Genomic DNA, 15,498 nt, shown 5'->3' on the forward strand with positions numbered 1-15,498 from the left:
GTGGCACCTCAGAGGCTAACAAATTTATTTGAGCATAAGCTTTCTTGGGCTACAGCCCACTTCATCATATGCATAGAACTGCTGAACTTGAATTAATATGCAAACTAGATATTATTAATTTAGGCTTGAATAGAGACTGGGAACGGCTGAGTCATTACACAGATTGAATCCCATGAAAGCTTATGCTCAAATAAATTCGTTAGTCTCTAAAGTGCCACAAGTACTCCTGCTCTTTTTGCGGATACAGACTAATAACACAGCTGCTACTCTGAAACCCTTAACTTTCTAGTAATTATTAGCTATTTTTAAAATAGACTATGGAATTTCATTGTTGTGACTGATTCAAAAATATTTCTGAGCAGCAGCAGTTATTGTACCAATTCCTTGCTTAGAAATCATTAGCCATGTCACTCTCCAGTATAATTTGGGTGATTTGAAAACTATTAGAAAAGTTGTTATAGGGGCATATATTGAGCTGCAAGAGAGAAATAATAAGATCATCTTCTGCCTTTCATATTGTATTTACTTAACTACAGTAACTCCTCACTTTAAAGTCGTCCCGGTTAACGTTGTTTTGTTGTTAGATTGCGGATCAATTAGGGAACATGCTCATTTAAAGTTGTGTAATGCTCCCTTCTAACGTCTTTGGCAGCTGCCTGCTTTGTCTACTGCTTGCAGGAAGAGCAGCCCATTGCAGCTAGCTGGTGGGGGCTTGGAACCAGGGTGGACCGGCAGCCCCCCTATCAGCTCCCCCTATCAGCTTCCCACTCCCCTAAGTTCCCTGTGCAGCAGCTGCCTGCAGTTCAGCTGTGTCCCTCTCCCTACTGCCATGTGCTGCTCCTGCCCTCTGCCTTGGAGCTGCTCCCTGAGACTCCTGCTTACTGTGTGGCGGGGGGAGGAAGAGGGGGGCTAATGTCAGGGTGCCCCCTCCCTCCTGCTCCTGCATCCCACTTACCCCATCTTCCATAGAGCAGGGGGGACACACCAGGGCTCAGACTGCGGTCTCAGCAAGCTGATCTAATTAACAAGGCAGTGCACTCAAAGGGGAAATGTGCATATCTCCCTCCATTCCTGCTGCCTTGTAGAGTGAGAGAGTTAACCCTTGAGGGCTCAGCCAATTCCTAGTTCACCATTTAGCAGTAAGGGAAATATCCCACCCTCTGACTCCTCCACCTCAACCAAGCTTCACAATCATTATCACTGTGTACCAGTATTAAATTGTTTGTTTAAAACTTATACTGCGTGCATGTATATATATATATATATATAAAAATATATATCCTGTTATATATATATATATATAAAAAATAAAAAATATAGTCTTTTGTCTGGTGAAAAAAATTTCCATGGAACCTAACCCCCTCATTTACATTAATTCTTATGGGGAAATTGGATTCACTTAACATGTTTAAAGTCACATTTTTCAGGAACATACCTACAATGTTAAGTGAGGAGTTACTGTACTCCTATCTTGAATTAAATAGTGAGATATGAATACCTAAAAAAAAAGAAACTAGCCAAGCCTATACTCTGATATTGCTACAAGTTTAGGTGATGTATGTATATACATGCAGGGGAGGGGAATCACACCTGTAGCTCATATTGTAGATCAGGGATCGGCAATCTTTGGCACGCGGCTTGCCAGGGTAAGCACCCTGGCGGGCCGGGCCAGTTTGTTTACCTGACACGTCCACGGGTTCGGCGGTTCGTGGCTCCCACTGATCGCAGTTCGCCGCTCCAGGCAGGGGGCGGCGGGAAGTGGCACTGGCCGAGGGATGTGCTGGCCGCCGCTTGCCGCCGCCCCCATTGGCCTGGAGCGGCGAACCGTGGCCATTGGGAGCCGCGATCGGCCGAACCTGCAGATGTGGCAGGTAAACAAACCGGTGTGCTTACCCTGGTGGGCCGCATGCCAAAGGTTGCCGATCCCTGTTGTAGACATAGCCATAAATGCGAAGCTGGAAATACTTCAGCTAAATGCGCTGACAGGGTAAAAATGCTCCTGCACAGGGGCTCGAAGAACAGACATATTCAGCAATACAATGTAAAACAATCCCTAGAGTGTCTCCAGCTAGAGTGGTACTAAAAAGCCCCTGATAAACCCCCAGAAATGCTTGTGCCACACGTGTCACTACAATGCCAGTGTGTATATAGCTACATCGCTATGGGCCATATATGACTCTGCAGTGTGGATACTCAAAGGAGGGTTTGGTAAGCATATATTTGCATGTATGGGAGCTCAGACACTTATAAACTCTGTAGTGTAGATAGACTCTTAATATGTGTCCTTACATTTGCCTGTATTAAAATGAGCTTAGTTAACTAAGCAATCCAGATAGTTCTGTATAACGGAACTGTCCTTATTATAAACTTTACCAGTGGTGAGAAACCAATTTAAAATTATTCAAGATCAAATATGCCTACTGGGAGGGGGGAGAACCCAAAACAAACAAAACTAGAAATGTTTCAAGTAGAGAAACAACAAGAAAATCTCCACACTCTGAATGGAAGTGAATGCATAAGTGAAAATCCAAACATAATGTAATCTTCTCTTCTCTAAAAATAATATCAACCATTATTCCCACTCTTCAGAGCAAGAAGCTCAAATAAGGCTGCAATGAGTAGCAATCAGCTTAATTGGTGATTTGATCAGCCTATAAAATTGGGAGATGATTTCTGATAGTAGAAGATTCTCTAGTCTATCAGACAAAGACATAAGAAAACCTAATGTCTGGAAATTGAAGCTAAATAAATTCAGGTTGATAAATTTTAACAAGGAAGTTAATTAACCATTGGAACAACTTATGAGGGGACATGGTGAAGTTTTTAAATCAAGATTGGATGAGTTCCTAAAAGATATGGCCACTCCAAGCTGAACATGAGCTTCCAATGTGATACTGTGGCCAAAAAGGCTAATGTGATCTTTGGATGCTTAAACAGGAATCTTCAGTAGGAGCAGAGAGGTTATTTTGCCTCTGTATTGGTACTGGTGCAGCCACTACTGGAATACTGTGTCCAGTTCTGGTGTCCACAATTCAAGAAGGACGTTTGATAAACTGGAGAGGGTGCAAAGTGCCACCATGAGAATGACTAAAGGATTAGAAAACACACTTTATAGCAATATACTCATGGAGCTCAGTCTATTTAGCCTCAACAAAGAAAAAGTTAAGGAATGACTTCATCACAAACTATAAGTACCTACACGGAGAACAAATATTTGATAATGGACACTTCAATCTAGATCAAAGAGTGAAAATCCTGACAGAATATATTCAGAGGAGCAAAAACACAGAAATATAATTGTCATGAAAATGGAAAAAGTAAATGAATAACAAAAAATGAGAAATGAAATGATATGTAGGAATATTTGTGTGAATCAGAGTTAATTTGGAAAGATTTTTCATGAAACATCTGCTGCTATTTAAAGATCTCACATAGAATTAATTCTCTCTTCAAAATGGAGAGTCTAAGATGTTTTGGTCTTTTTATACCTAGTTTCGACATGAAGATTCCAATGAAACTTTATTGACATTGAAGATGCTTCAGTATGTACATTTAACAAGTGAGGTGAGTTATTTACTCTTATTTATTATGGGCACAATTGTGACTGATGTTATATATCTGCACTGGGGAATCAGGGGACATAAGAGGCCCTCTTAGCCCCTACACAGGTTACCTGTATAGAGCGTTGCAGCTCTGGTGTCGATTAAGTCCAAATGATATATCACCTTCTTTCCCATTGAAAGCAGGGCCTGTCATAATTTGAGGTGGAATTCTGTATTTTTGAAGAAATCAAGCCAGCTTTGTTTCCCTGCTCCCACTAATTATCATCTTCATACCCTATTTAAAAGTGCTAACAGTTTTATCTACTAGGTCATTGGAAACTGGATGGTAAGGGGAAATTTAAATATGTTTTATCGCATTCCTGAGGGTGCTCCACTTTAGGTGAGTGCATCCCTGCACCTGCGATCGGAGATTCTTAGCAGTGCCCATTTGGCCCGTACATGCCCCCCCATTTTGTGTCACCCCCCTGGCGGCTATATGGCACCGAGTGGCCAAACCGCACTCAGTTCCTTCTCCACCTCCCTTGGCCTGACATGGAGCCCATAGCAGCGCCTCCTTAGTTTCTTCACATTTACCTTTTAGAGTTAGTGTTAGTATAGTTATACAGTAGAGTTAGCTATAGCTACCCTCCTCTCCCCCACTTATTTCTTTTTAAAAAATCAATTAGTTATCGGTAAAATTCTGTTCACCCTTATAGTGTAGTCTAGTTTTCACTTCCTTCACCTGGGGGAATGGTACTGATAGGGGCATGCCCAGATCTCTGGGGTTTAAACACTGTCTTTCAGGCCGAGAGTCAGTCCCGGTCAGTGATAGGTACTCTCAGTGTGTTCATTGTCTGGGCGAGACACATGTATCTCAAAAATGCCCCCATTGCCTCAACCTCAAGACTTGCACCAGAAAAGAAAGGGAGCTCAAGCTAAGGCTCATCCTGATGGAAAATTCACTGCACCCAGCTTGCAACCGCAGACCCCACTCAGGGCTGGTCCACACTAACCCCCCAGTTTGAACTAAGATACGCAACTTCAGCTACGTGAATAACGTAGCTGAAGTCAAAGTACCTTAGTTCAAAATACAAGGTACTTACCGCGGGTCCACACGCGGCAGGCAGGCTCCCCTGTCAACTGTGTGTACTCCTCTTGCAGAACAGGAGTACCGGCGTCGATGGCGAGCACTTCCAGGATCGATTTATCGCGTCTAGACAAGACGTGATAAATCGATCCCAGAAGATCAATTGCTTACCGCCGAACCTGGAGGTAAGTATAGACGTACCCTCAGACACCAGTCCTCACCGACCCCAGCGGTGGCTTCCAGCAGACATTCTCCACCACCCTCAGTAGTAGTGTAAAATTCTGCCACACCTGTGTTGTCTTTATCTGTGATCCCATGTATGATGAAATGAAGTTGACCTCACATTTAATGATCTCAAATTCATGCTTAGGATTCCTGTTGCTGACGCAGTAGTAGGCGGACCAATTGTACAAACTGTGTTTAGTAGCCTTCCAATTCAAGGGAAGGTTCCTGTTATGCCACTTTCCCTTTAGAGATTACCTTTCCTGTTTCCTGCAGGCATGGAGTAGAACCACTGTTCAACAAAACATAGTCTATCTACGATGGTGGTATAGACCCCACACTGTAGTAGCCATGAAAGAGTTGATAAGTGGATCAGTTATGTCTCCAGCCACAACTATGTCCAATTAGCATCAGCTCGGATAAAAGTCTGCAATTTAGGCAGAATACATGGTTGCCAGAGAGGCTGAGAGCTTGAGGAAATGGGCAGCAGCAGACTGGGAAGAAGCGGCCCAAGGAGACAGATCTCTGGGGGGAGAGGATTAGAGTAGCTCTGTGAAAGATGCTTGTAAATAGGCATAGATGGAAGCAACCCAGGGAAGCAGCAGGGGATCGTATGAAGCAGACTTTAGCTGATTAACACACGGACTCTGGGCTGGAATCCAAAGGGGAGAGAGGATTAACCTGGGTTCCCCTCCCACTCCCACAGAATAGAGGTGTGATTTTGGGGGTGGTGTTGAGTGGGAGAAACAGGCCTTACCTGATCTAGTGCTGTTGTTTTCAGGTCTGTCCATTGTCCCTTGCTGAAAAGACCCTATAAATATCAATGGGGATCATAAGAGCCATATAAATAGCTTTTAAAATAATTGTATTTTTCAAAATGTCAGGACATACTTATTTAAAAGATGCTTTACCAGAAACTTGAACTTTGAAAATCTGTTAGGTTTTTTTTTTTAATTAAAAGTTGTGTCCCTTTAAAAATATTGACTTAGTATTAGTGCAGTTAATACATAGGTCTTCTATCAAGCCTCATTTAGTTCAGCGTTCTGCCAACATACTGTTGGCTTGTTCTCTTAAGTCATTAATAGTAATCCCCTGACTCCGTTACAGGAAGCAGCATACATGAGGCCCCCAGAGCTGTGCATGAGAGTGGTGATGTCATGTTAATACATGAGAAAGTACAAGTGACCATCACCAGAACAGAACAGAGAAACTGGCTGTATACAAAGTACTGCCAAACGCACAAAGTAAACAAATGAAAGAAACAGATATTTATCTGATAAATTCTTTCAGCTTTAGTAATCATGAGTGTTGTTTGCAACTATAATATGTAAACATTTTTCCAGACAGAAATGAGATTTTTCAGATCAACAACAGTGTCCCTTTAATATTATGATTTTATTCTGAGCTCCAGTGAAGCTTCTGTGGCTGAAGAGGTAAACGGAATACAGACTGGGGAGTGACATTGGCAGTGTGGATTATATGAAGGATCATAGCTTCAAAGCATTACATGTAGATGATTATTTTTTTAATATTTATGTTTTTAGATGTACCGTCCATTTGGCCTTCATGTTGTTCTGATTGGATTAGAGCTTTGGACAGAAAGGGATCTCATGACAATTACTCACCTTTTGGATCAGGTTATTGTATTTTATTCGACCTATGTTCGAAAATTCCTTATGGGCCGTGTACGTTTCGACCACACACAATTAATTGTGTAAGATTCTTTTATTTTAATCTTTAAAAATATGGTAATACTGTTCTTTATATTTATAACTGTCAATATTAAATTCAGACCTTGAAGATATTCTGCAAGATTTTGTTTGGAAACTAGACAAAGTACCCCCCACCCCAAAAAATGTATCCATTATTCTCCTGCGTAGCCCAGCTGGCCATTGCAAAATTAGGTTTCCCTTTGGGTTCTGTAGCCTAAGAGGCGTGAGCAGCCTGATAGTCTCCGCCTACTTGGGAAAATCCTCAGTTCATTCTACCTCCTACGCAACAGCACAGATGATTTCCAGACCTCCTGACCCTCATTGTACAAAGCAAATGTTAAACCTTGCTCAAATTTTAAATGTTTGGCCAGTCCTACAGTTTTTTATTCAGTTTGTTTCTTGTCATTGATTTTGGCAGCAGATATGCTCAGACTTCAGCTCTATGGCATTCTGCTTTATTCACTATTCATGAACCAGGGTCCCAATGTGCAAACATTCATAGATTATAAATTCATATGCGATGGTTTGATCGTCTTGTCTAATCTGCATAACACAGGTCATAAGACTTGCCTCTATTAATTCCTGTTTGAACTAAAGCATTGTAGTAAGAAGAGATCCTGAGACATAAGCCCTTGTTTCAGAGGCCTGGTATGAGGCAGGTCCTGCTTGCAGAATCTGGCAAGAACAGGGCTGAAATTGCAAAAATACACATTCCTAAGAAGTGCTAGGCACAGAGTACTCATGCAAACACATCCCGATATCAAGTGGTACCAGAACATACCGATATCAAGGATGGTACAAAAATATTCCACAAGGATAACAGGAACACACTGAACCATCCTAAAAGATAAGGTCAGGATGACAGTACATAATAAAGATGTTTTGATCAAACCAACATGTACAAGGTAATGGGTAATAACGAGCCATGTCAGGGGTCAGTAACTAACTATGTCAAAGGGGCAGTACTAACTTATTTGTATTGGGGTATAAAGATCTATCTCAGAGGGAGTATCTTTGTCTAGCCTAAGGAGGAACGGAAAGTCCCGCCGTTCTCCGAGCTTGTCTGTTGTTACAGGCATACATGTATTAGTGGTCCGGTAGAGTCTGCAGGATACTAATACTGTGCTTTGTCGACAATAAACCTGGCTGGGTGCCTTCGTCCCTTAACAGATCTTGTGGTGATTGGGTGGTTTGCTCGAGGTCTTCCGTGCCAGCTGTCTGCACATGGCTGAGGCGACACACAGAGGGACACACATACAATCAGCCAAATAGCTATCAACATCTAACAACAAGCATATCTTTTAGAAAAACATCCAATCTTGATTTTAAAATTGCCAGTGATGGAGAATCCACCACAATCTTTGGTAAAATGTTCCAATGATTAAATACTCTAACTTTTAAAATATGCGCCTTATTTCTGTCTGCATTTGTCTAGCCTTGACTTCCAGATATTGGATCTTGTTATAGCTTTGCTTGCTAGAAAATTATCAGTTCTTCTTCGAGTGCTTGCTCATATCCATTCCATTAGGTGTGTGCGCGCCGCGTGCACGATCGTCGGAAGATTTTCTACCCTAGCAACACCGGCGGGTTGGCTGTGGAGCCCCCTAGAGTGGCGCCTTCATGGCGCTGAATATATACCCCAGCCGACCCGGCGCCCCCTCAGTTCCTTCTTACCGCCCCTGACGGTCGTTGGAACTGTGGAGCGCGGCATAGCTGTTCTCCACTCTCCCTAGCTTAGTTAGTTATTCGCAGTTATAGTTATAGTTATAGTTCTGGTGTTTATAGTTAAATAGTTGAATAGTTTTTAAAAGTTGTTCTAGTTGTTCTAGTAGTTCAGGGGATTAAGGGGGTCGTCTCCCCCTTTCTCCCCCGGCCGCGGGGCCGGGCTCATGCCCAACGCTCCCGGCTTCAAGCAGTGCGCCTCCTGCGCTAAGCCTATGCCCACGAGCGACCCACACGACTCCTGTCTGAAGTGCCTGGGAGAGTCCCATCAAACAGATAAGTGCAAGATCTGTAAGGCCTTCAGACCAAGGACCAAGAAGGAGCGGGACTTTCGGCTCCGGCAACTCCTGATGGAGGCGGCACTTAGTCCGGACGCTCCCCCTACAAGTCAGGCCCCGGCACCTAGCGCCTCGGTGCGCAGTGCCCCGGCGGCACCGGCCATGCCGACCACGCGAATGGCGTCGGACAAGCCTCCCCGGCGCCGGACCTCGTCGGCACCGCAAGCACAGCAAGTGCCTCGACGCCGGTCATTATCCCCGGGGCATAAAAAAGCCCATAAGACGGGGACCTCCGTGCCGAAGACGCCGGCTCCCCCAGTGCCGGGGGTAGAGCCGAGTCCGCCGGTGGAGCACCGAAAACAGGTGCCTCCAGCACTGTCGACTCCGGCGCCGAGGCCGTTGAGTCCGGTGCAGATAGCGTCTCCACCGAGACCGGCGGTGATACAGTGCCTCCCGTCGACTCCAGAGACCTTCGCGGCGGCGAGAGACTTAATAGCTCTCACGGAGCCGGCACCGCCTCAACCACCGGCACCGATGGCACCGTTGACTCGCCGGGTCCAGTCGAGGGGGAAACCTGCCTTGATGCGCCCTCCATCGCAAGGGCTGGACCCTCGGCACCGGTCCAGGTCCCGAAGCAGGTCCCCACGCCGCTCGCAGTCCCGGCGCCGAATATCACCTCGGCACCGGTCGTACTCGCGGCCAAGATCTTCGTCGCGGCACCGCTCTACGTCTCGGCACCGCTATGATCGTCGGCACCGATCAACGTCGAGACGTAGTTCTCGGCACCGCTACGGTCGACGCTCGACGTCGAGAGGCCGCTCCCGGCACCGGGCATACTCCAGGTCCTCGTCGAGGTCCAGATCCGGCTCCCGGCACCGACGAGGTCATCGGCACCGATCGCGGTCCCGGCACCGTTCGCCGGCACCGCGTAGAGATAGATCATCTCCGGACCGGCACCGTGCGGCACCGCAGCCCACGGGAATCGTTTCGACTCTCTCGGCACCGCCATGGCCATCGAGATCGGTGTCTCGCTCTTCGGAGGACCTATCGAGATCGGCATACCCCCCTCAAGGGCAAGCCGAGGAACAGGACTTGGGCCATTGGCAGGAGATAACAGAGGACCATTCTCATGGCCCATCTCACTGGTCGTTTTGGACCCCGTGGGCGTACCATCAGGAGCAAGGGGCTCCAATACCTTCGACCTCTCGCTCGGGTCACTCTGTTAGAAGGGCCCCGGAGTCCACCATCTCTCGGCCTCCGCCAGGGGGCATGGAGGCTTCCGTGTCCGCACCACCTGACGCCCTGGACCCAAGCGCAGGTGATGCTCCGGCCCAGGAGCAGGGAGACCAGGACCCTCCCTTGGATCCTGTACCACCGGAGGCATCTTCCTCTTCCTCTCCGGATGAGGCAGTGGCGGGCACATCATGCACATGTCCACCTCCAATAGATCTTCGGGCTCACCAGGATCTCCTGCGTAGGATGGCCCGTAATATGGACCTGCAGACGGAGGAGATAGTGGAGATGCAGGACCCTATCGTGAATATCCTCGGAGCGGATGCCCCATCGAGGGTGGCGTTACCCCTGATCCGCACGATACAAGCCAATGCAGCTACGATATGGCAAACTCCTGCCTCTATCCCACCCACAGCGAGAGGGGTGGAAAGGAAATACTTTGTTCCATCCAAAGACTACGGGTACTTGTATACCCACCCCCAACCGTGTTCACTGGTGGTGGCATCAGTGAACGCAAGGGAGCGCCACGGTCAGCAGGCTGCAGCGCCTAAATCGAAGGAGGCGAAGCGCCTCGATTTGTTCGGCCGTAAAGTTTACTCAGCCGGAGGACTGCAACTTAGAGCGGCGAACCAGCAGGCGCTCCTGAGCCGCTACAACTTTAACTCCTGGAACTCTATGGGGAAGTTCAAGGAGTTGGTTCCCCAAGAGTCCAGGGAGGAGTTTGGAGCCATGGTAGAGGAGGGTAAAAAGGTAGCTCGGACCTCCTTACAGGCCTCCTTAGACATAGCGGACTCTGCTGCGAGAACCCTGGCATCAGGTATCGCTATGCGGAGGATCTCCTGGCTCCAAGTTTCGGGTCTACCTCAGGAACTGCAGCAAACCCTGCAGGATCTGCCCTTCGAAGGACAAGGGTTGTTTTCAGAAAAGACGGACTCTCGCCTGCAGAGCCTCAAGGACTCCAGGACAATCATGCGTTCCCTGGGGATGCATGTTGCGGGCCCTCAGCGCAGGCCATTTAGGCCGCAGCCTCAGCGCTTCTACCCCCCCCGCCTCGTCAGAGACAGGACTCGGCCCGGAGGCGAGGGCGAGGTGGTAGAAGAAGGTGGACCGGCCCTCAACCCGGCCAGAACCAGGGGCCACCTAGACCACCTTCAGGCCCCAGGCAGAACTTTTGAAGGTGCGGTCGAGGACGGCGCCCCAGTCATCCCCCAGGATCCAGCCCCCTCCTTTCGAGATCGCCTTTCCCATTTCCACCGTGCTTGGTCCCTTATAACTTCGGACCGTTGGGTCCTTCGCACGGTGGACAGGGGATACGCTATCCAGTTTTCTTCAATCCCCCCCGCCTCCCCGCCTTCCCTGTCCCTCTTCAGGGACCCTTCTCACGAGCAACTTCTTATACAGGAAGTTTCTACGCTCCTTGCTATGGGGGCCATAGAGGAGGTTCCAGTGGAGTTAAAGGGCAGGGGATTTTATTCCCGGTACTTCCTCATTCCCAAGTCCAAAGGAGGTCTGCGACCCATCTTGGACTTGCGCGGACTCAACAAATTCGTAGTAAAGTTGAAGTTCCGCATGGTCTCTTTGGGGGCCATTATCCCTTCCCTCGATCCTGGAGACTGGTTCGCCGCCCTCGACATGAAAGACGCATACTTTCACATCGCAATTTACCCACCTCACAGACGCTTCCTGCGATTCGTGGTGAACGCGGTGCACTACCAATTTGCAGTCCTCCCCTTCGGCCTATCCTCGGCCCCAAGAGTGTTCACAAAATGTATGGCTGTCGTGGCAGCGTACCTTCGTCGGCAAGGGATACAGGTGTTCCCGTACCTAGACGACTGGCTGGTACGCGGTCGCACCAAAGAGCAAGTTCAAGCTCACGTCCACATAATAGTGCACACATTCAACGAGTTGGGCATCCTACTCAACAAGGACAAATCCACTCTAGAACCTACCCAGAGAATAGAATTCATCGGCGCAGTTCTAGACTCCAGACGTGCACAAGCCATCCTGCCAGACAACCGCTTTGGCACCATCACGAGCCTCATTCAAGGGCTCCAGGCCTTCCCAACTACCACGGTGAGGTCGTGCCTTACCCTGCTGGGTCACATGGCTTCCTGCACGTACGTAACCAGGCATGCCAGACTTCGGCTTCGCCCACTCCAGACCTGGGTGTCGTCAATATACCGCCCACATCGGGACAGCCTGAACATGGTGGTCACGGTCCCGAACTCGGTCCTGACCTCCCTCACCTGGTGGCTAGATCACAATGTGGTCTGCGAGGGGATGCCATTTCACGCCCCACAACCCTCTCTGCACCTGGTCACAGACGCTTCATCTCTGGGTTGGGGCGCCCATCTCAACGAACACCATACCCAGGGCCTGTGGACTGCACCCCAGCTAGCCCTGCACATCAATGTTCGGGAACTGATGGCGGTGCGCCTGGCGTGCCAGGCATTTCTCAATCTCCTACGTGGCTGCTGTGTGTTAGTTCTCATCGACAACACCACGGCCATGTTTTACATCAACAAGCAAGGAGGAGCACGTTCGTCAATTCTGTGCCAAGAGGCCATTCGCCTGTGGGACTTCTGCATCGCCCACTCAATCCATCTCACGGCATCGTTCCTCCCTGGAGTCCAGAACACTATAGCGGACCGACTCAGCAGGTCCTTCCAAACGCACGAGTGGTCTATCCGTCCGGACATCATACATTCCGTCTTCCAGAAGTGGGGGTTTCCCCAGATAGACCTGTTTGCATCTCGAGACAACAGGAAGTGCCACGTGTTCTGCTCCCTGCAAGGTCGAGCTCCGGGCTCCCTCTCGGATGCGTTTCTCCTTCCCTGGAAAGATCACCTGTTTTATGCCTTTCCTCCGTTTCCTCTGGTCCACAAGGTACTGCTCAAATTGCGCAGAGACCAGGCACGGGTAATTCTGGTCGCTCCAGCGTGGCCGAGACAACATTGGTACACCACACTGTTGGAACTCTCGGTTCAGACACCGATCCCGCTTCCGTTGTGTCCGGATCTCATCTCTCAGGACCACGGCCGGCTGCGTCACCCCGACCTACAATCACTCCACCTCACGGCGTGGCTGCTCCATGGTTCACCCAGGCAGAGCAGCAGTGCTTGCACTCTGTCCAACAGATTCTGCTGAGCAGTAGGAAGCCCTCAACACGGACCACGTACCTGGCCAAGTGGAAGCGGTTCTCCTGTTGGTGCGAACAACGAGCCACGCCCCCGTTGCAGGCACCTATTCCTCTCATTCTGGAATATCTTCTCGCCCTAAAACAGCAAGGGTTGGCGATATCTTCAGTTAGAGTCCACCTGGCCGCTATATCGGCCTTTCACCCAGGGGAACTCGCGTCCTCGGTATTCTCTAACCCGATGGTCGTTAGATTCCTCAAGGGCTTAGACCGGATGTACCCACAACAACGTCAGCCCGTTCCGACGTGGGACCTCAACCTGGTTCTCTCCAAGCTCACAGGTCCCCCATTCGAGCCACTGGCCACCTGTTCACTTCTGTACCTATCCTGGAAGACAGCCTTCCTCGTAGCCATCACCTCAGCAAGGCGCGTTTCTGAACTCAGGGCGCTTACATCTGAGCCCCCTTACACAGTTTTTCATAAGGATAAAGTGCAGCTTCGTCCACATCCTGCCTTTCTCCCTAAGGTGGTTTCTCCTTTTCATATCAACCAGGATATATTTCTCCCGGTTTTTCATCCTAAACCACATGCCACTCGCCAGGATCAACGTTTGCATTCTCTGGACGTACGCAGGGCCCTGGCCTTCTATATTGACCGCACAAAGCACTTTAGAAAGACGACGCAGCTCTTCGTTGCAGTGGCCGACCGAATGAAAGGCTCACCGGTCTCCTCACAATGCCTATCCTCCTGGATTACGTCTTGCATCCGGACTTGCTATGACCTGGCAGGTGTCTCAGCACCGCACCTCACCGCTCACTCCACGAGGGCCCAAGCTTCCTCGACTGCTTTCCTGGCACATGTTCCGATCCAGGACATTTGTAGAGCGGCGGTTTGGTCATCAGTCCACACATTTACAGCTCACTATGCACTAGTGCAGCAGTCCAGAGACGATGCTGCTTTCGGATCAGCGGTTTTGCACACAGCAATGTCTCACTCCGACCCCTCCACTTAAGTTGGGCTTGGGAGTCACCTAATGGAATGGATATGAGCAAGCACTCGAAGAAGAAAAGACGGTTACTCACCGTTGTAACTGTTGTTCTTCGAGATGTGTTGCTCATATCCATTCCAAACCCGCCCCCCGTCCCCACTGTCGGAGTAGCCGGCAAGAAGGAACTGAGGGGGCGCCGGGTCGGCTGGGGTATATATTCAGTGCCATGAAGGCGCCACTCTAGGGGGCTCCACAGCCGACCCGCCGGTGTTGCTAGGGTAGAAAATCTTCCGACGATTGTGCACGCGGCGCGCACACACCTAATGGAATGGATATGAGCAACACATCTCGAAGAACAACAGTTACAACGGTGAGTAACCGTCTTTTCTTCATCGAGTGATGTCCCTGTGGGTGCTCCACTTTAGGTGTTCATGCACCCCTGCGCTCGTAATTGGAGATTTGTAGTAGGAGGGCCTCATTGGGTCGCACATGTGTGGTCCCCATCTTGTGCCACTTCAGGCGATTATCTGGCGCTGTGCGACCAACACCCTCCCCCTCCCCCGCTGTCAGTTCCTTCTCTACAGCCTTTCGCTTGAGTCGGATCATCCAGCAATGCCACAATACCTTTTATTAACAGAATCTTTTTAACTAATTAGACTTAATTCTTCTCTTTGTAGTTATTCTTCTCTGTTAATTTCCTTTACAAAAATCCCTTTTTTTAGATCAGATAGGTTTCCATTCTTAACCGAGTAGAAATTTAATTTTTTTCCCCTTACAGGGGAAAGCACTCTTCCAGGTTCCCCGGGTTTTAAATGCTGCCTCACTTGCAGGTTTCAATACCTGTCTTTGATGGGCATTTACAGTGTGTCCACTGCCACGGCAAGAAACATACCTCAGAAGTGTTTGTACTGCCACAACCTCAAAGCCCAGACCAGAAAGGCGAGAGACTTACAACTTAAACTCCTCCTCCTAAACTGAAACCCCATGCATTGCATTGGCAGAGCCGACTAAACACTCAGCACTGAGTGGCTCAGCATGTCTGCAGAGAGTGGCACCACCTTCTGCAAGCACCATGCATTCGGTACGCACACCGGCACCCACAATCATGCTGCAAAAATCAGTACCAATAGCTATGTCTTCTACGGTACCAATGCCACCAACAACACAACAATTCCTGCACCACAAAGTCCTCATTATCATTTTGACACCTGAATCCCCTATTCTCAGCACTGACACCACCCCCGCATGGTCAGTACCAAGCCACCTCACAACTCCATCATGATCTGCTCCACCGTCTTCGAGCAATGAGAACGAGGACGAAGGGGAAATATATTCTCCAAAATGTTCTTCTCTGGGCCACAATCCACAAAGACCAGACCCTCCGCACAGGGGATATTACATTGACCCCAAAGATACACACTGGTACGGTTACCCATGAATGCCACCAATGCCGTTTTCCCCACAGTGGGCATATTGGAACCTGTGGGCAACATACCCTCCACAACACAAACCTTCCAGCCCACCCGGGAGAGCCTACATCATTCACCCACACCTTTGGTACCAGGACCATTGGAACCT

At 48.8% G+C, this 15,498-nt stretch overlaps 1 protein-coding gene across 1 annotated transcript in view; it reads left to right on the forward strand.

The window, feature by feature from the left end:
• Window positions 1-15,498, forward strand: part of LOC128830152 (disintegrin and metalloproteinase domain-containing protein 20-like) — a 211,708-nt gene that overhangs the window by 42,188 nt on the left and 154,022 nt on the right. Inside the window, exons 8-9 of the mRNA XM_054015911.1 lie at window positions 3,493-3,564; window positions 6,396-6,565. Of these exons, the coding sequence (XP_053871886.1) occupies window positions 3,493-3,564; window positions 6,396-6,565 (242 nt within the window). The remainder of the gene's footprint in view (window positions 1-3,492; window positions 3,565-6,395; window positions 6,566-15,498) is intronic.

This window comes from Malaclemys terrapin, chromosome 1, assembly GCF_027887155.1.
Source record: "Malaclemys terrapin pileata isolate rMalTer1 chromosome 1, rMalTer1.hap1, whole genome shotgun sequence".
Lineage (NCBI taxonomy): Eukaryota > Metazoa > Chordata > Testudines > Emydidae > Malaclemys > Malaclemys terrapin.